A 20,202-nucleotide genomic window follows, 5' to 3' on the forward strand; every position below is an offset into this window, starting at 1 on the left:
TATTAATCTCTCCTCATATGGAAGCTGTTCCGTACCCCCTAGTCATTTTTTGTTGCCTTTTCTGAATCTTTTCCAATTCCAATATATCTTTTTTTGAGATGGGGCGACCACATCTGCACGCAGTATTCCAGATGTGGGCGTACCATGGATTTATATAGAGGCAATATGATATTTTCTGCCTAATATCTATCCTTTTCTTAATAATTCCCAACATTCTGTTTGCTTTTTGGACTGCCGCTGCCCATTGAGTGGATGTTTTCAGAGAACTATCCACAGTGACACCAAGCTCTTTCTGGAGTGGTAACAGCTAATTTAGACCCATCATTGTATATGTATAGTTGGGATTCTGCTTTCCAGTGTGCATAACTCTGCATTTGTCAACATTGAATATCATCTGCCATTTTGTTGCCCAGTCACCTTAATGTTGATTAAGGAGCAGGGGCAGAGTCACTTTTCAACTATTTCATCAGTGAGTGCAATGCAGAAACATTGGACCTGAGATTCTCCTCTCTTATGCTGGTGTAAACCAGGAGTAAATCCCCTGCAGTCCGTGAAGTTACCCTGGTGTAAACTTGGTGGGCCCCACTACAGAGCAGTAATTGCCTGGCATATGCATTACCATAGGCCGTGCAGTTTATAAGGGCACCTGGTGGATACCGGTAAGCATGCCCAGCTCCCTGCGCGTGCACCCCATCTGCTCATCGCCCCAGGGTTATGGCTCTGAAGAAGTTAAACAGTAACTATGGGTTGGGATTAGTCACTCATGGAACAATGCTCTTGTCTGTCTCAGTTGCTGAGGTATATTTGCACTGACAGACATTTTGCCCTGGTGACTTGATGAGTCCCAATTGCCTCTTTATTGAGCTCCCTGATAAGCTGCTGATGGCTCTGAGATGCCCTTGCATTCCTGTGGCTGCTGCAGCGATTCCAGTTATTGGTGCACGTTCTTGTGCCTTATCTCTGCTCTTCCTGGGGACAGCCGGCCTTTGGTTCTCCTCCAGAGACCACTGATCCAAGGCTGAATGGCACCTATCACTGCCTCCATCCGTCCCTGTCCTCCTGCAGCGCTGTGTGATAGGTCAGTCGCCCCGACTGGGAGCTCCCAGGGGCAGAGCCTGTCTCTTGGTTCCAAGGTTTTGTCCATGCAGGCTTTGTACTGGGAAAACTGCCAGGTGTGGGGAGAATTTTGACTGAAATAGGGTTATACTGGTACAAGCCCTACTGCAGATGCAGGTATAAAGGGGGTTAGACCACAACAGCCTATTCCTGATCAGGAAGGAGGTTACTTCTCCTATAACTGCATTCACTCTAGGGTAGCTGTACCAGTATAACTACACTGCTATCCCTGAAGTAGTACAATGTATGTGGGTGTGTAGACAAGGCCTGTGTGTGCACGTACAGCGCCCAGCACAACAGGGTGCCGATACCTGAGGGGGGCCCCGGTGTGACTGTGGTGCAGGTCCCTGACATGGATCCAGTTCACCTAGCAGCTGCTGAGCTTCCTTTTCCTGGCTGAAATGATCGAAAAAACAGTCTCATGCTCACTGTTTTCTGTTCTGTTCGGGTTCTTGTACCTTCCTCAGCACCGGGGTAGCAGAGCCCCGTTCAGCCACGTGTTAAGCCATGTGACTGACATCCATCCCGGGTGGTTTGCTGCTCTCTGTCCCTGGGGGGAGAATTGTGTGTGCAGTGGAGGGTTTTGTTTTCACTGTGGGTTTTCTCTCCCGCCATCAATCCCTTCCCCATCTCCTTCTCCAGCCAGGCATCCATGTTGTTAGACATCCCTGTGCTATTGGAGCAGTGGAGCGGTTTTCAACTGAAGTCCCTTCCACACCATTTTCTTTCTCTCTCCACCTCCCCCACCGCCCTGCCAAATCCTGAGATTCACTTAAAACTCGTGAGATTGTAAAGAATAATCCCTGGCGGGTTCCCTCTATCAGCCTCCCAGTGCCGGAGCCTTTAGGGGTCAGTTTTCAAGCGTTCTCTCTGCAGCCAGGTGGGCTAGACACATCGCTGTATTGTAAATGAAAACTGAGCTCCTCCCCGGATCTCATGACTCCAGGAGCAGGAGCTTTAAGAACCCCCCCAAATATTACAGGACTCGTGATAAAATTGTGAGTTGGTGACATTGGTTTTAGTTCTTTTCAACCCCCCCCTCCACCCGAGGGTGTCCCTCCCCCTGCGTGTGAGAGTTTCTCCCCCTGCCTCCCTCACTACCATACCTGGCGAGCCAGTGTCCTCTGTTTCTCTGGGCCCTGCAGGGAAAGCTGTATCCATGGCTGGCGGCTCCTGAGCCTGCTCACTGGCTTCTTCCTTCCCTCCAACACCTTGATGCCATACGCCACCAAATTCCTGCAGCAAGCCAGCGCCGATCCAGCCAGCACCCACCAAGGTACCGGCTGCTTCCCAGCCCCTGCTCTTTGCACCAGCGGTGGGGTGGGGTGGGTTGGTCTGGTTAGACCTCCCTCTCCCCAAGAAAGCAGCTGTCCTGGGAGCGTTGGGGAGTTGCTGGAGCACTTGGGTTACTGGAGGGCAGTGTTTGAAAAGTATCCCTTAGCACAAAGCAGCAGCCGCTGGGGGCTCTGCATGGATAGGGGGTGGGTCTAGACAGATCACTCATTGCCAGGGGCCCGATCCAGTTCCCTTTGGAGTCAGTGTGGCCTGTGATCTGGTTATAACTGTACCCGTGGGGCTGAGGGCCGGTCAGGCTGCTCTGTCACTTGAGCCATCAACCGGCTGGGGGGAGGGATCTGAGGCGCTTGGGGTGACAGTCTCATAAGAACCCAGGGAACAGAGGAGGCTGCCAGTCCTCCGCCCTCCCCTGCAACCTCCTGTACCCCGTTTGTCCCCTGCCAACCCCAGCAGGTCGCAGAGAGGCCTGTGCTGCCCTGGGTGGATTTCTGTTGGAAAGGGCTTAGGTGTCTCTTCCACTAGAGCAGAGGCCTTGATCAGGGTCTGGTGCCTGCAGGCTGACCCGGCCCAGGGGGATTAGCTGCTCAGCCCTTCCTCTTCCTCGGCTTGTAGCATCTCTCCCTTTCCCACAGATCTAGCCAGGACCTGCTATGGCAACCTGCGGAAGATGATCATGTACGGCGGCCGCCGGCACCTGCCCTTCCGCGTGGAGATGGAAGCGCTCCTGGTACCTGGCAGGGGGAGAAGCGGGGTGTCTGGGGCATGCAGGGTGGGGGTGGCATGGGGAGAAGGGAGCTGTGGAGGTGGGTTGGGTGCCATGGGACATGAGTGGAGGGTGCTGGGTGTGGGAGGGGAGTGTTTGGGGTGGAGATGGTGCAGCGCAGGGCGGAGTGAGCACTGTGGGGGTTGTATGGGTTCATTGCCACCTTTCTATCTGACCCTGTGCTTTCCCTGGGCAGAAGGGGCGTGGCTCCCGCCGGATAGTGATCGTCCTGCCCGGGGCCCTGGAATATACCACCAAAATCAAGACATTCACTGTGAGTTCCCTGCCCCCGGCACCCACGTTTGGTCCAGGCTCTAGGGCACTGGGGAGATGGGCAGTGTTACACAGTCACATGGGTGAGCCCCTGCCTAGTGCTCCCGGGAAGAGCCAAGCTAGGAGATAATTCCAGCCCTGGGACTTGGTTGGCTCCTCGTGTCGGCTGGCACCGGCTCCCTCCTGGGATGTGACAGTACCAGCACAACTCACAAGTGTTTGCCCCATGCCAAGGGCGCCCCTGGGGCCCCGCATGCCGGGAGTGCTGGGTGGCCCCCTTGGTCCGTGCGTCTGCCCCATGCCGGGAGTGCTGGACGGGTCCTGGGACTGAGCAGCCGCTCCGCAGCCATGCGTCTGCGCAATGTCTCATTAGCAGAGAACTGTCATTACCTTCCCCTCCAGAACTGCGGGGACAGGGGAACCCCATCCTCATTGGGCTGGGCTTGTAAGTTACCTGGCTGCTCCCAGAGCCCTGCCCGGGGCAAAGGTGCTTCAAGCTTTCTGGGCTCAGTAGAATTGAGTCGGAATCATCCCCTGTGAATCAGTGTCAGGGCTTTTCGAGGGTTGATTCACTGAACAAGCAAACGTTCCCAGCTGCTGCCCCTTTGGGGTATGGACAGAGAAACCACCAGCCCCAGAGGCTGGCTGGCATATCTGTGCCCAGACTGTCTTTGGGTTCTGCTCTGTCACTCTCCATTCCCCGTCACGCCCACCCTGTAGCAGGAAGTGAGGCCAGAGGCATCTGCTCGCCCTTTGGAAGGGGTGTTTGCCCGGTCCCGAGGGTAAAACCCCCCCATCTCCCTCCCTGGCTGCAGGTGGCTGCGGAAGTGGTGCAGGAGATCTGTGAGCAGATGGGGATCAACGAGCAGGAGGAGATCCAGGAGTTCGCTCTCTTCGCCAGCAAGAACGGCGGCAAGTAAAAACAGTGTTTGTGTTGTCCTGGGGTAGATCCCTGCAGAGTTACCTGATGTGGGGCTTTGGCTCAGCTGGGAACCTCTCTGACCCCTCTCCCTCCCACAGGGCTCCACACCCGCAGGTTGCTGAAATCAGCTGGGATAGGGCAGAGTGAGCCAGGCCAGCCCACCCTAGAGGCAGCTCTGAGGTGCATTGTGAGGAGGGGGCATGGCCTGGCTTCTTCCCCTTCCCCTTTGTGGGTGCTTCCCCCTGGGGCTGCTAGCAGGGAGCAGTCCCTGAGCATCGGCTAGCACTGTGCCTGGCCCGTCAGCTCCTCCTCCCCACGTGCTGGTGTTGGGCCCTGTGGTGATGCTGCTGCACACCAGGCTGCAGCGTCAGTGACGCTGCGATGGGAACAAGCAGCGGCTGAACGTCCCTCCTAGCCTGTTAGCGTTTGCTGCAGGTGGCTGCTTTCTAAACGCGGTTTCTCCAGCACAAAGTATCATGGCTGCTGCTTCCCCTGCTGCCCTTCCCCCACGAGAGCTGGGGAAGTGCCCTTAACTGATGGCGCCTTCCTGCTTGGGGTTCCCTGGTTTATGACACCTACCCCCAAGGGCTGGGGGACTCTTGTCTGGTAGTCTGTGTTGCTTGCTCTTAAAGCTGGTTCTCCCCTTGAATGACTGGTGGCTAGCGCTATTTGACACTGGGGGACTGTGTGGCGGTGAAGAGGCCCCCTGGTGCCCTCCCGGAGTTGCTCTGAGGAGGTGGTGACACGGCTGTGCGTGTACAGGGAAGATGGTGAGGCCGGTGCGCCAGAACGAATACATCCATGACTACCTGCTGGAGGATAGCTCCGTGATCCTGGATTTACGGCGGCTCTCCTGGAAGATACCCCTGCACTTTGAGAACGAGATTTATGTCAGCACTCACTACAGCCAGGTAACTTGCGGAGTCAGCACCATCCGCACGAGCCCCCTGAGGCCCACGCAGCCACGCCAACCAGCCACGGAGCAGAGTCCAGGGGCACTGTGCATACTGCTAAGGGACTTCTCCAAAGAGCCAACCACACACTGCTTGTGGGTCTTGAGAACTCCCCCGAGGGTCTCACACAGGTACCATCCATGCAGCCCAGTATCCCACTTCCAGGAGTGGCCAATAGCTAACGCTTGATCCAAGGATGGCAGCCCCCGTGTCCTCCCGGGCAGTAAAGCAGTAGGGGAGGCAGCCAGCTTCTGGACTGAAGCATGAGATCTGAGTTGGTTTTTGTGGCTGCTAATGTTCTTAACGCTCCCATCACTGTCTGATCCTCCTTGGGGCCTGTCCCCTCTCTCACATCTCCCCCTGGGGAAGAGCCCAGTACTCACCCCAGCCCTGTGCGTAGGGCAGCCACCCTTACAGGCTGCCAGGATGCTGTTTGCAGCTGTATTGGCTAAATCCAGCGTTTAGGTATCAGTGAGCAGACCCCTCCTGCTTCCTCCTCCTTCCCTTCCCCTGCTTGGAGAACGCTGCTCCAGAGATCCCCGTCCCATTTGGTTGGCTCACATGCAGCACCGTGCGGTCTGTGAAGCAGTGTGCAAAGAAGAGGCTAAAGGGTGCAGTGCAGGTAGCTAGGTGTGAAAGACAGGGAGCCCAAAGGTCGATCATGGGGTCTGTATGGTACCCAGAACATGCCCCACTAGTGAGTTGCTGGTGCCTTTTGGCTGAGTAACGAAGAGGGGCCCTCACCCTGCTGCCCTGGGCCCAGGCTGGAGCTTGTGGCCTGGCATCCAGTTAGAGCTGGGGTGTGAGGACAAGCAGAGCTCTTTGTATTGGGTTCCTGCTGTCCCTGGCTATTTGCATCTGCCAGAATGGGGCTGGGAGCTAGGCGTCTGCTCTAGTGCTCTCTCAATAGAACTCCCTGCAGTGCAGAATCCAGGCCTCTGCCGCGGGAGGCCAGCCAGGCCAGTTCTTAGCAGCTGGCAAGCTTCCCCTGTGCTGTGGTTGCTCTCAGGTGCAGCGGGATTACCTGAAAGGGATGCTGTTGCTGAACTACAACAGTGAACTGGAGAAGCAGGTGGGCACCATGGCCCTTTTCCAGCACTGGGCCAGAGGACTGGGCTCCCCACCATCCAAGTAAGTCTGTCTCTGTGGGGTTTCCAGGGGTGGCCAGCCTGGACCAGAGCAGTGTTCTAGGTAGTCCAGAGTCCTGTCTTGATGCTTCAAAGCAAGATGCAAGAAATCCTGCAGTGGATAATTATGGAATAATCTGGCTGTAGGGGAAGTTCCTTCCTGGCCCCAGGCACTTGGTGGCTGGCTCACGCTTGGAAGCACGAGGGTTCACATCCCTCTTACGCTCTTAGCCAACCTGTGAAGATTCTCAGTAGCCACGTAACATCTTTTAAAAAAAAATTCTACTAAGCTCTTATCATCATTGGTATTTTGTGGCAAAGTCCCGCAAGGTTACAATGACTTGAGTTCAACGGGTTCCCTCTGATCCGGTTTAAACTCGTTGCCTTTCAATTTTATTGAATGTTCCCTTGTTCTCTCTCATTAGGGCAAAATTTTCACTAACATTAGGCACCATATTTAGGCATCTAATAAATATGGATGAAGGTTGCCTAAAGGAGGCTGCACGGAGACAAAGATTCCTTCCACCAGCTGGGAGCTTCATTTGCAGGCTCCCTTACAGCGTCCTTGGACCCTGTGTAGACTGGGGTGGTGTTGGCAGAGGTGGAAGCATCTTTGAAATTCCCATGAACCAGCGCTGGTGGAGATGAACCATCCTGGCTCTGGGGTACTAGGTGGTCAGGAATGTCTGCTTGAGGGGGAAGCTGTAAAGGCACTCCAGTAAGCCAGGATGGGGGTGAGGTGTAAAGTGCTATTTGGTTTAGGGGGACCGGTGGCCCCAGAGCCCCCACTGGCTAGCTATACAAGAACGCAACACCATGTAGTTCTATTGCAATGCTGCAACCTTCATTCAAATAGTGCTAGTTGTCTTTGGGACGTACATTATTTCACTGGGCACTGGCTTGCCCTTCGCTGGTGTGTACGTTTCTTTCCTGCTGAAGTTGGATGTCCCTTGTTTCGTCTGTGTCTAACTCACACATAACTTAGTCCACCTGCCCCTATAAACTGATCTCATGTCCTCTTGATGCCCTCAACTAGTCTTGTGTGGTTCTTCTCTACTAACCCCGCATGGAAGTGAGTTAAGGCATGTCTAAGTGAACACTTACTGCCCAGCACGTCGGGGAGCAAATCTAACCGGCCGCGCACTAATGGTGTATGTGGAGCCTGCTGAGGCGCACTACCTGTTCCCTAGTGCGTGCTGACAGGTAGTGGGCGGCCAGCTGGAGCGCTGTAGCTCTGCACCCCAGCTTGCCATGCAGTAACTGTTCGTGCAGGCATGGCCTTATGTTCTCTGCTTGTCTGGTTAGTCAGGAGTTGATGGACTATACCCCAAAGCCCGTGCTCCAGCTCGTCAACCCACAGGCTCTCCAAAGCCAAGTCAACCGGCTGCTGGAAACCATGAAGCCACTCGGCCAGCAGAAGGCAAAAATCCAGTTTGTAGGTGAGGCGACTGTGGACAGGGGCCCCTGGGAGAGGGAAGGGAAGAGCCCCTAGCACTGCTTGCTGCCTGGGCTCAGTGGATGCCACCTTTGCGCTGGCTTCCTGTTTGCCACCAGGTGCTATTGCAAAGTTGGCAATGATCCTTAAAGCCTTGACGAGCCCAGGACCAGGGAACCTGAGCTCAGCCTGGGGCCAGGGCATTCGTCATAGAAGGTCCCCACCTCTGGCCTTGGCTCTTTGGAGGCCTGCCAGGGTTCCATGCAAAACCCTTAAGAGCTTTTCATGGGGTTCTGGTTTTGCGCGTATTTACTGTTCTTCAAAGGCCAGGGCATGAATAAAGCCAGCGTGTGGCTGCAGTGAGGGGATGGGGAGTTGCCATTATTGCTGTTTGATTTGCAAACAAGCGCTTGGCGCTGTCTCACGTAGCGTTCTGCAGATTTTGGACATAGGCATTAGTACAGTCTCCCTTCCCGCAGAGCATGTGATCCAGCTGCCTCTCTTCGGCTACAACGTGTACCCCGTGGAGCGGTGCAGCGAGCCCAGGATTCCTCTACCCTGCATCCTGGGAGTGAATAGGGACCACATCGTCGTTGTGGCCAGCAGGTCCCAGGTATGCTGCCCAGAGCATCGGGGTCAGTATCTCGCTACCTCGGCCCACTCGTGCATTGGCTTTGTGCGAACTTTCTCTTTCTCGCACAAGTCGGAGTCCATGGCAGGGGACAAAACCAGTGGACTTTGTCCACTCGCTGCCACCCCCCTACACAGTGAGCATGGAGGTAAGCTGGCACCAGGACCCCCACCCAGTACTTTGGCTCGGTGGTTTTTCCATGATGTGTCCTATAGCCCTGCACTGGCATAGAAGAGGTTCAAGGGCTGAGCTCTGCTTCCTTAACGTTCTGTATTTACATGACTGTGGTGAAAGCCTGCACTAGGGGTGGGGTGTTGAGGGCATTGGGCTCCTGATCCTCCGTGTCCTGCACTGGAGCAGCCCCTCTGATGGCGGGTTCTCTCCCTGGGCACAGGAGCTCTGCTGCCGCATCCCACTGAAGGAGGTGCAGAGGATGCGAACCCTGCGGCCTTTGGACGACTCCGGGGTGCCGGGTCTGGAAGTGAACTATGGCTCTGTGGAAAATCCTCAGACCATGTGGTTTGAACTGCAACAGGTAAAGAGAGCCCTGAGCACTGCCTGCTACTGGCCATGACAATGAACATAGTTACTGGAACGATATTTAATCCTGTCGCAGTTGGTTTCTCCAGCTCACTGGTGCCCACACTTTTAGGGTTACCATACGTCCGGATTTTCCCGGACATGTCCGGCTTTTGGGGGCTCAAATCCCCGTCCGGGGGGAAATCCCCCAAAAGCCGGGCATGTCCGGGAAAATCGGGAGGGAGGGCTGGGCCGGGGTCGCGGTGCCAGGCGCGCGGTGCTGGGCCGGGAGCCGGGCCGGGGCCGCGGGGTCGGGCCGCCGAGGGGGTGCGCTGGGCCGCGGGGCCGGGAGCCGGGGGGTCGGGCCGGGAGCCGGGCCGCCGGGGGGGTGCGCGGGGCCGGGCCGGGAGCCGGGGGGTCGGGCCGGGAGCCGGGCCGCCGGGGGGGTTCGCGGGGCCGGGCCGGGAGCCGGGCCGCCGGGGGGGGTGCGCTGGGCCGCGGGGCCGGGGGGGTCCGCGGGGCCGGGAGCCGGGGGGTCGGGCCGGGAGCCGGGCCGCTGGGGCGTGCGCTGGGGGGGGGTGCGCTGGGCAGCGGGGTCGGGCCGCCGGGGGGGGGTGCGCTGGGCCGCGGGGCTGGGAGCCGGGGGGTCGGGCCGGGAGCCGGGCCGCCGGGGGGGTGCGCGGGGCCGGGCCGGGAGCCGGGGGGTCGGGCCGGGAGCCGGGCCGCCGGGGGGGTTCGCGGGGCCGGGAGCCGGGGGGTCGGGCCGGGAGCCGGGCCGCCGGGGGGGTTCGCGGGGCCGGGCCGGGAGCCGGGCCGCCGGGGGGGGTGCGCTGGGCCGCGGGGCCGGGGGGGTCCGCGGGGCCGGGAGCCGGGGGGTCGGGCCGGGAGCCGGGCCGCTGGGGCGTGCGCTGGGGGGGGTGCGCTGGGCAGCGGGGTCGGGCCGCCGGGGGGGGTGCGCTGGGCAGCGGGGTCGGGCCGCCGGGGGGGTGCGCGGGGCCGGGAGGTCGGGCCGGGAGCCGGGCCGCCGGGGGGGGTGCGTTGGGCCGGGAGCCGGGGGGTCGGGCCGGGAGCCAGGCCGCCGGGGTGGTGCGCTGGGCCGCCGGGGCCGGGATCCGGGGGGGTGTGCTGGGCCGCCGGGGCCGGGATCCGGGGGGTGCGCTGGGCCGCCGGGGGCCGGCAGTGCTGGGCGGGCCGGGGGTGGTCGGCCGGGGGCCAGGGCCGGCACCCGAGGGCCCGAGCCGACCCAGGCTGGAGCCGCCTGGGGGGCCAGCCTGGGCCGCACCTCCTCCCCCCACACCCCCCCTTACCTGCCCAGGCTTCCCGCGAATTAAATGTTCGCGGGAAGCAGGGGAGGGGGCGGAGACTTTGGGGAGGGGGCGGAGTTGGGGCGGGGGAGGGGGCGGGGCTGGGGGCCCCGTGGAGTGTCCTCCTTTTGGAGGCACAAAATATGGTAACCCTACACACTTTGTCCAACTGAGACCGAGGCTGACAGCACTAGAGCCTTCCCTTAGCTCGGAGATAGGGGCTCTGCGAACTACAGTTCCCAGCATCCACTGCTCCCTCTTCAGCCAGACAGCATTGTTGGTATTGCGCTGGGAACTGTACTCAACCAAGGGCATCCCTCTATAGCAGAGGGTGGCAAGCTAGAGCCACTCCATGGGCTATCCCGGGTCATGTCCCATCCAAACTGGCCTGTTTCCTTTAGCCTGGGTGTGATCCTCCGAGGTTCCCAGAACACAGCAGCACCTTCCCTTGCACTACCTGCAGCGGCTGCATCGCTCTCGCATGTGATAGGAGAGCTCGCAGGCTCTTTGCTGGGCAAGCCCAGCATTCAGGCTCCTGCAGTAGGTGCAGCGTGAGACTCTGGGCCCTGGTTGGGGGAGGAAATGGCAGCTGCTAAAGCCTTGAGCAGGAAAACTGCCTTGAAATTTGTGATGGCTTTTCCTTGCGTAAGGAACAGGCTCAGGCCAGCCGCAGGCTCTAGGGCTGCTAAACCTCGATGGGCTCGTCTACCCAGGGATGGTAGGGTATGCCTAGGCCAGAGCTGGAAGGTATTTCCAGCTCAGGGAGCCGGTCCCACTCTAGCGTGCTACAGCCAGACGTGGAGCCGAGGCGGTGCCAGGAGCTAACCGCCCTGAGTACATATCTACGGTTTCAGGCAGGAATAAACTCGGGGCAGCCAGCGGCGGAGTCACTGCAGCTACTCTTCTATTTTTAGCACCTAACGTGCTCAGAGCTAGCGAGGGTTCGTCTGCCTGAGCTGGCACTTACCCCCTACAGCGCCAGCAGAGACGTAGCCTTAGTGCAGAGTAAGCGAGGGCATGCACCATCTCTGTGTGTGGATACTCGTACTCCACCATATGAGCGCCTTTGTGTGCTTTAGCTAAGGACACTGAAGTGTATCCACACGGGAGATAGTGCAGAGTCGCTGGAGTGCCCCAGCTACTCAGGGCTCCCCCCAGACAGGCCTGAAGTTTCACTTTGGAAGGCTAGAATTACGACCCCCCCCCATTCAGCTACCAGCCTTGTAGTGAGTCAGTGAATGCCCCTGTTCTTGCAGCAGCACAGAACAATCATTCCCCGCCTCCCCCTGTTATAGTGGAATAAACAAATCCCCTAAGATTTATAGCCAGCGACCAGGGTCTAAGCATTTCCCTTGGCACCTGGGTTACATGCTGGTTCTGAAGTATTGGGCAAGATCTGTATAAGAAAGAGCACAGGTAGCAAGCAGCTGCTTTGCCAAGAGAAGGCCTGGGGTTTAAGCCCAGCCCTGCTGGTTTAGTGGAGGTAGGTGGCTGGATGTAGCCTCTGTGGGTGTCAAATTTCCACCTTAGGAGAGGTGAGGAAGTGAAGGGGCCAGGACCGGGAGGGGCTGCGGTGTTCAGGGTAAACAGGGAATTACTTCTACTGCGCTGTAATCTTTACAGGCCAAGGAACTGTACCACACGATCACAGTCATCCTGGAGGAGGGAGAATCTCAGCCCTAAAGACCCAGGCTGGAAGACGGCTAAGCAGAACAGGGCTATCCTCAGCTTGGACAGCTTATCAAGCACTTCTCACACTGGCCTGTGCCCCATTCACCATCCTGCTCTCCAGCTGCCTTGTTCTACCAGCACACTCCCCTCTCCTGCTTTCCAAGGCTGCCACTCCCTTGCCAGCCTGGCCTCCAAGCTGTTTGGTCACCTTACTTCTGCACCACCACGTGCCAGAACCTGGACCTCCGCCGTAGTGCTGCTCCTCATCCCTTCCCGTCCCAGGCTTGGTTCGTACGTCACTCCCATTCAGCGTCCTTTGGAGCTGCATGGTCTCCCCAGCCAGAGTGGAGCACGCAATGGCCCAAGGCCCTGCTCTTTCACAAGCTGCTACAAGCAAGTGGGGAGGAGCAGCCCAGGGACTTCCAGGTACAGGACTGCAGTCCTTTTTTGCACTAACAACAAACTCACACATGGCAGCAGCAGGGGAGTCTGGTACTTGCCAGAGACTTTGTATCACCCAGAAAAAGATACGACTCCATCCACTGGCATTAAATTCCTGAGAGCGGCCTCTTATCTTACTGGTGGCAGCTCTTGGACATTATCACGGAGCAGGTCAGTGAGTGTCAATATGCAATTACCACCTATGCCAAGGCAGAGTTTGAGCTGCAATGGTAAGACTGTTGACGGCTACTCTGATTTCTTACTGGCTGTCTGCATAGTGTATGTTGATTTTTCTTTCTAATCTGAAGAACTCAGTCTGACCATACAGCTGTATATTTAAATGATGCCTACTTGCCCAGCGAACTAAGATACAAATTGCCTTCCCCAACAGAGGGGAAAAAATCAGAATGTAAAAAATAAATCCTTAATTTATTTTATTACTATAGATCTCCAGCTGGGGGAGAGGTGTTTATGCTTCTGTGGAAAAAAAAAATCAATGAAACATTTAATAACCAATAAATTATTAAAGTCTCGGTTCCTTTCAGTTTTTGGAGCTATGAAAATAAAACCGTTGGTTTCCATGTGCACTAGGCAAAGAGGCTGTTCTGTCAGTGGGGGCTCATGGGCACCTTTTGGGGCATTTGAAAAGCATGAGCAGGTTGGGAATGAACATGGCCCCTTGGGCCAGCTACTGAAAGCCAGCCCTGATGCTCAGCGCGTGAACATTAGCTACTCACTAGGAATTCACTGGGGATAATGTGATGTGAGTTGGCAAAGGCAGCAGTTCCTGGTAGCCAAGTGTCCATATTGTAACTAACGCCAATGACTACACGGGTACGGAGGCTAAAAGGCCTTCCTTGCTGCTGCCTCCCAGTTTGAGCCATGAACGAATCTTGCACTCTAGCTGCCCATGCTCCAGCTGGCCCATGGCTGAGTTTTCCAGGGGCACGACAACCTCTTGCAGGGTGGGAAGGAAGAAAGGGTTAGGAAAGAGCCTCATGTGGAGACTGCACATTCAGTCCCCAGCAGCCCATGTGCTAAGAGGGTTGGCCGCTTTGTCAGAGACTTAAATGGCTGACTGATTCCTTGTGTAACAGAGCTGGCACTAGAAGCCAGGAGTTCTGTTGGCCAGTCCTCTCTCCAAGCAAAGTACAGCATTAACAAAACCATTCTCAGGGCAATTCAACCTTCACCTTTGAAATGGCCCCTACTGCTTTAGATCTGTTGCCTGTATATTCTCTCCTGTCCCCGTCTCCCCTCCCCCCCCCCCCCCCCCCCCCACACACACAGGCAGGAGGCAGCTCTAACAACCTGGCCCCACCTCCCTTCTCCCAGGACCTTGGAAGGGGAGGGTGCAGCACCAGGGCACTGTGAAAGACTAGAGGGAGGAAGAGAAACAAGACACTTAGGGTATGTCTACACTACGAAATTAGTTCGAATTTATAGAAGCAGGTTTTATTGAAATCGGTTGTATACAGCCGATTGTGTATGTCCACACAATAAAATGCTCTAGGTGCTCTAGTCGGCAGACCGCGTCCACAGTACGAGGCTAGCGTCGACTTCCGGAGCATTGCACTATGGGTAGCTATCCCACAGCTATCCCACAGTTCCCGCAGTCTCCGCCGCCCCTTGGAATTCTGGGTTGAGATCCCAATGCCCGGATGATGCAAAACAGTGTCGCGGGCGGTTCTGGGTACATGTCGTCAGGCCCCTCCCTCCCCCGTCACAGCAACGGCAGACAATAGATTCGCGCCTTTTTATCTGGGTTACCTGGGTTACCTGTGCAGACAACATGGAGCCCGCTCAGCACAGCTGAGCTCACCGTCACCATATGTCCTCTTGGTGCCGGCAGACGTGGGACTGCATTGCTACACAGCAGCAGCTGCTAACTGCCTTTTGGCGGTAGACGGTGCAGTAGACTGGTAGCCTTCATCGGCGATCTGGGTGCTGGCAGCCGTGGGGCTTGCCTTTTGGCAGTAAATGGTGTATTATGACTGTTAGCCGGCCTATTACAAGTCGGGTCATCGCACATTAGCAGAGTCTTCCCTGAGCAGCAGCTCGTGCAATAGGCCTGAAGACCATCGTCATACACCGCCCCGTATTTGCTGCCAAGCACCCAGAAAGATGCCGAGGGCTATCAGTCACGCTGCACCGTCGTCTTAAGATGTAAAAAAATAGATTTTCTCTGTATTCATTTGCTTCCCCCTCCCTCGGTCAAATCAACGGCCTGCTAAACCCAGGGTTTTCAGTTTAATCTTTGGGGGGGACCAGTCTGTGACAGTTGTTTGTGTCTCTCCCTGATGCACAGCCACCGTTCTTTATTTTAATTCCCTGTGCCTGTACGCCATGTCGTCACTCGGCCCCCCTCCCTCCTTCCCCTAGGCCGTCAGATACTACGTTTGCGCCACAGCTCGAGCCGAGAAGCGGTTCGCGCCTTTTCTTTGAATTCTGGGTTGAGATCCCAATGCCCGGATGATGCAAAACAGTGTCGCGGGCGGTTCTGGGTACATGTCGTCAGGCCCCTCCCCCCTCGTCACAGCAACGGCAGACAATAGATTCGCGCCTTTTTACCTGGGTTACCTGTGCAGACAACATACCACGGCAAGCATGGAGCCCGCTCAGCTCAGCTGAGCTCACCGTCACCATATGTCCTCTGGGTGCCGGCAGACGTGGGACTGCATTGCTACACAGCAGCAGCTGCTAACTGCCTTTTGGCGGTAGACGGTGTAGCATGAGTGATAGTCGTGGGGCTGGCAGCCGTAGGGCTGCATTGCACCAGCCCCTTGCAGGCGATGGTATATTATGACTGGTACCCGTCGTCGTCATACTGGTATGGCTGTCAATCATGGCCACCTGGGCAGACATGCTACTGTTTTGATGATGACGGTTACCAGTCATAATATACTATTTTCTGCCAATTGCCCAATATTGTCTGCTAAGCACCCAGAAGAGGCCGAGGGCGATGCTGGGTGCTGGCGGACGTGGGGCTGGCAGACGTGGGGCTGCATTGCTACACAGCAGCAGCCCCTTGCCTTTTGGCAGATGATGGTATATTATGATTGGTACCCATCATCATCATACTGGTATGGCTGTCACTCATGCTGCAGCGTCGGCTGCCACCTTAAGATGTAAAAAATAGATTTGTTCTGTGTTCATTTGCTTCCCCTTCCTCCGTGAAATCAACGGCCTGCTAAGCCCAGGGTTTCCAGTTTAATCTTTGGGGGGGCCATTCTGTGTGACAGTTGTTTGTGTTTCTCCCTGTTCCTGTACCTGTACGCCATGTCGTCACTCGGCCCTCCCTCCCTCCCTCCCTCCCGCCCTCCTTCTCCATCAGATACTACTTTCGCGCCTTTTTTCTGACCAGGCGCCATAGCTAGCACTGGGATCATGGAGCCCGCTCAGATCACCGCGGCAATTATGAGCACTATGAACACCACGCGCATTGTCCTGGAGTATATGCAGAGCCAGAACATGCCAAGGCGAAACCCGGACCAGGCGAGGAGGCGATTGCAGCACGGCGACGAGAGTGATGAGGAAATTGACATGGCCATAGACCTCTCACAAGGCACAGGCCCCAGCAATGTGGAAATCATGGTGTCACTGGGGCAGGTTGATACCGTGGAACGCCGATTCTGGGCCCGGGAAACAAGCACAGACTGGTGGGACCGCATCGTGCTGCAGGTATGGGACGATTCCCAGTGGCTGCGAAACTTTCGCATGCGTAAGGGCACTTTCATGGAACTTTGTGACTTGCTTTCCCCTGCCCTGAAACGCCAGGATACCAAGATGAGAGCAGCCCTCACAGTTGAGAAGCGAGTGGCGATAGCCCTGTGGAAGCTTGCAACGCCAGACAGCTACCGGTCAGTCGGGAATCAATTTGGAGTGGGCAAATCTACTGTGGGGGCTGCTGTGATCCAATTTGCCAGGGCAATGAAAGACCTGGTGATAGCAAGGGTAGTGACTCTGGGCAACGTGCAGTCAATAGTGGATGGTTTTGCTGAAATGGGATTCCCAAACTGTGGCGGGGCGATAGACGGAACCCATATCCCTATCTTGTCACCAGAGCACCAAGCCACCGACTACGTAAACCGCAAGGGGTACTTTTCAATGCTGCTGCAAGCCCTGGTGGATCACAAGGGACGTTTCACCAACATCAACGTGGGATGGCCGGGAAAGGTACATGATGCTCGCGTCTTCAGGAACTCTGCTCTGTTTCGAAAGCTGGAGGAAGGGACTTTCTTCCCGGACCAGAAAGTGACCATTGGGGATGTTGAAATGCCTATCGTGATCCTTGGGGACCCAGCCTACCCCTTAATGCCATGGCTCATGAAGCCGTACACAGGCAGCCTGGACAGGAGTCAGGACCTGTTCAACTACAGGCTGAGCAAGTGCCGAATGGTGGTGGAATGTGCATTTGGACGTTTAAAAGCGCGCTGGCGCAGCTTACTGACTCGCTCAGACCTCAGCGAAAAGAATATCCCCATTGTTATTGCTGCTTGCTGTGCGCTCCACAATATCTGTGAGAGTAAGGGGGAGACCTTTATGGCGGGGTGGGAGGTTGAGGCAACTCGCCTGGCCGCTGATTACGCGCAGCCAGACACCAGGGCGGTTAGAGGAGCACAGCAGGGCGCGGTGCGCATCAGAGAAGCTTTGAAAACGAGTTTTGTGACTGGCCAGGCTACTGTGTGAAACTTCTGTTTGTTTCTCCTTGATGAACCCTCCAACCCCCCCCCCCGACCCGGTTCACTCTACTTCCCTGTAAACCAACCAACCACCCCACCCCACCCTCCCCTCCCCCTTGCAGAGGCAATAAAGTCATTGTTTTTTCACATTCATGCATTCTTTATTAGTTCCTTACAGAGGTAGGGGGATAATTGCCAAGGTAGCTGGGATGGGTGGGGGAGGAGGGATGGAAAAGGACACACTGCATTTTAAAACTTTAACTCTTATTGAAGCCCAGCCTTCTGATGCTTGGGCGATCATCTGGGGTGGAGTGACTGGGTGGACGGAGGCCCCCCCACCGTGTTCTTGGGCGTCTGGGTGAGGAGGCTATGGAACTTGGGGAGGAGGGCTGTTGGTTACACAGGGGCTGTAGCGGCGGTCTCTGCTCCTGCTGCCTTTCCTGCAACTCAACCATACGCTCGAGCATATCAGTTTGATGCTCCAGCAGACGGAGCATTGCCTCTTGCCGTCTGTCTGCAAGCTGACGCCACCTATCGTCTTCAGCCCGCCACCTCTCCTCTCGTTCATGTTGGGCTTTTCTCATCTCCGACATTGACTGCCTCCACGCATTCTGCTGTGCTCTATCAGCCTGGGCGGACATCTGCAGCTCCGTGAACATCTCGTCCCTCGTCTTACGTTTTCTCTTTCTAATGTTCACAAGCCTCTGCGAAGGAGAAACATTTGCAGCTGGTGGAGGAGAAGGGAGAGGTGGTTAAAAAAGACACATTTTAGGGAACAATGGGTACAGTCTTTCATTACAAGGTCGCATATTTCGGCTTGCAGGCAGCCATCGTAGGCCACAGTGTTTTGGCTTTTTTAACCTTCTTAACATGCGGGAAAGATTGCAAACAGCAGCGCATTTCCCATATCAAGGATGAATTGGGTTGTCCATTTAAAATGGGGTTTCAATGTAAAAGGAGGGGGCTGCGGTTTCCCGGTTAACATGCGGCACAAACACAAGTAAACCACCCCCCCACACACGATTCTCTGGGATGATCACTTCACCCCTCCCCCCCACTGCGTGGTTAACAGCGGGGAACATTTCTGGTCAGAATAGCAGGAACGGGCGCCTCTGAATGTCCCCCTTAATAAAATCATCCCATTTCAACCAGGAGAGCTTTCTGGAGATGTCCCTGGAGGATTTCCGCTCCATCCCCATACACGTTAACAGACTTTTCCAGTAGATGTACTGGCCGCGATTGCCAGGGCAAATTAATCATTAAACACGCTTGCTTTTTTTTTGTAATGTTTACAAATAGTTACAAAGTTACACTCACCAGAGGTCTCCTGTGTGCCCTGAGGGTCTTGGGTGAGTTCGGGGGTTACTGGTTCCAGGTCCAGGGTCACAAACATATCCTGGCTGTTGGGGAAACCGGTTTCTCCGCTTCCTTGCTGCTGTGAGCTACCTACAGTACCTCCATCGTCATCTTCCTCGTTCCCCGAACCGTCTTCCCTGTGTGTTTCTCCAGTGAGAGAGTCATAGCACACGGTTGGGGTAGTGGTGGCTGCACCCCCTAGGATCGCATGCAGCTCCGCGTAGTAGCGGCAAGTTTGCGGCTCTGCCCCGGACCTTCCGTTTGCTTCTCTGGCTTTGTGGTAGGCTTGCCGTAGCTCCTTAATTTTCACGCGGCACTGCTGTGTGTCCCTGTTATGGCCTCGGTCCTTCATGGCCTTGGAGATCTTTTCTAATACTTTTCCATTTCTTTTACTGCTACGGAGTTCAGCTATCACTGCTTCATCTCCCCATATGGCGAGCAGATCTCGTACCTCCCGTTCGGTCCATGCTGGAGCTCTTTTGCGATCCTGGGAGGACTCCATGACGGTTACCTGTGCTGATGAGCTCTGCGTGGTCACCTGTGCTCTCCACGCTGGGCAAACAGGAAATGAAATTCAAACCTTCGCGGGTCTTTTCCTGTCTACCTGGTCAGTGCATCTGAGTTGAGAGCGCTGTCCAGAGCGGTCACAATGAAGCACTGTGGGATAGCTCCCGGAGGCCAATAACATCGAATTCCGTCCACACTACCCCAATTCCGACCCGCAAAGGCCGGTTTTATCGCTAATCCCCTCGTCGGAGGTGGTGTAAAGAAACCGGTTTAAAGGGCCCTTTAAGTCGAAAGAAAGGGCCTCGTTGTGTGGACGTGTCCAGGCTTAATTCGGTTTAACGCTGCTAAAGTCGACCTAAACCCGTAGTGTAGACCAGGCCTTAGACCCAGAGCTTCTCTTTCCTCTGCTGTCACCACCCTCTGCCAGTTCTCTTCTTATAAACCTATCAATCTCCCTCATCCACCCCAGGGGGCGCCCTATGTGTTTCCTGGTTGGAGCCCCTAGTCAGCATGGAAGGAGACAGATTCTCCCACCCCTTTCAGCCCTCACGGGCGGTACAGAACACTAACAGAAGTGAACCACCAGGATCCCATGGATTGACAGGCTCCGGACAGAGGACCTCTGAGGACTAAAGGTAGGTAGACAACAGAACAACCCCCGCCCCGCTGGGAAGTCTTGGCTCAGCACAGGGAGACAATCCTCTACTCACAGGAAGAGTTCCTGTGATTTTTAATGGCAATGCAAAGATCCTAGTCCGCAATAATCAGAGCATGTAAAGTACTTACCTTACTGCAGCACAAAAGGCTGCCATGACTGGGATGCCACTAGGCTCTTCTGGAGCATTGGGGGTGTTGAAAGCCACGACTTAGCAAAATCACACATGCTGCTGCAGCTCAAGCAACAAGGGCACCGGTAAAAGCAGAAATGTCTGAGACACGCTGCACAGCTAACTCCTGGTCTGCTTTACACCACCCCTCAAACACTAACTGGAGCTAGAGCTGCTGGAAACTCAGGCTCGCTGACAGTGGAGGCTGCTCTTCGAGGTCCACACTGAGATTCCAGCTAACTACTTCTAGGGGAGGAGAAGAATCGTGTGGTCCAAACACTATTGCCCATTCCTAGCCACCAGCTCCTACCATTCAGTTCATCAGTTGTTCAAGGGACAAGCGACTCTGCTTTTACCCAGGCGTTCGCAGTGTAACGCT

At 56.0% G+C, this 20,202-nt stretch overlaps 1 protein-coding gene across 2 annotated transcripts in view; it reads left to right on the forward strand.

Moving 5' to 3' along the window:
- MYO15B (myosin XVB) overlaps window positions 1-13,677 on the forward strand; it is a 47,642-nt gene extending 33,965 nt beyond the window's left edge. For both annotated transcript variants that reach the window (XM_054046568.1, XM_054046569.1), the window contains exons 34-43: window positions 2,262-2,392; window positions 3,045-3,139; window positions 3,372-3,449; window positions 4,264-4,360; window positions 5,133-5,281; window positions 6,333-6,454; window positions 7,756-7,889; window positions 8,365-8,498; window positions 8,911-9,051; window positions 11,963-13,677. In XM_054046568.1, the coding sequence (XP_053902543.1) occupies window positions 2,262-2,392; window positions 3,045-3,139; window positions 3,372-3,449; window positions 4,264-4,360; window positions 5,133-5,281; window positions 6,333-6,454; window positions 7,756-7,889; window positions 8,365-8,498; window positions 8,911-9,051; window positions 11,963-12,022 (1,141 nt within the window). In that variant the 3' untranslated portion in view covers window positions 12,023-13,677. The remainder of the gene's footprint in view (window positions 1-2,261; window positions 2,393-3,044; window positions 3,140-3,371; window positions 3,450-4,263; window positions 4,361-5,132; window positions 5,282-6,332; window positions 6,455-7,755; window positions 7,890-8,364; window positions 8,499-8,910; window positions 9,052-11,962) is intronic.
- The last annotated feature ends 6,525 nt before the right edge of the window (window positions 13,678-20,202 follow it).

This window comes from Malaclemys terrapin, chromosome 13 (assembly GCF_027887155.1).
Source record: "Malaclemys terrapin pileata isolate rMalTer1 chromosome 13, rMalTer1.hap1, whole genome shotgun sequence".
Taxonomy (NCBI): domain Eukaryota; kingdom Metazoa; phylum Chordata; order Testudines; family Emydidae; genus Malaclemys; species Malaclemys terrapin.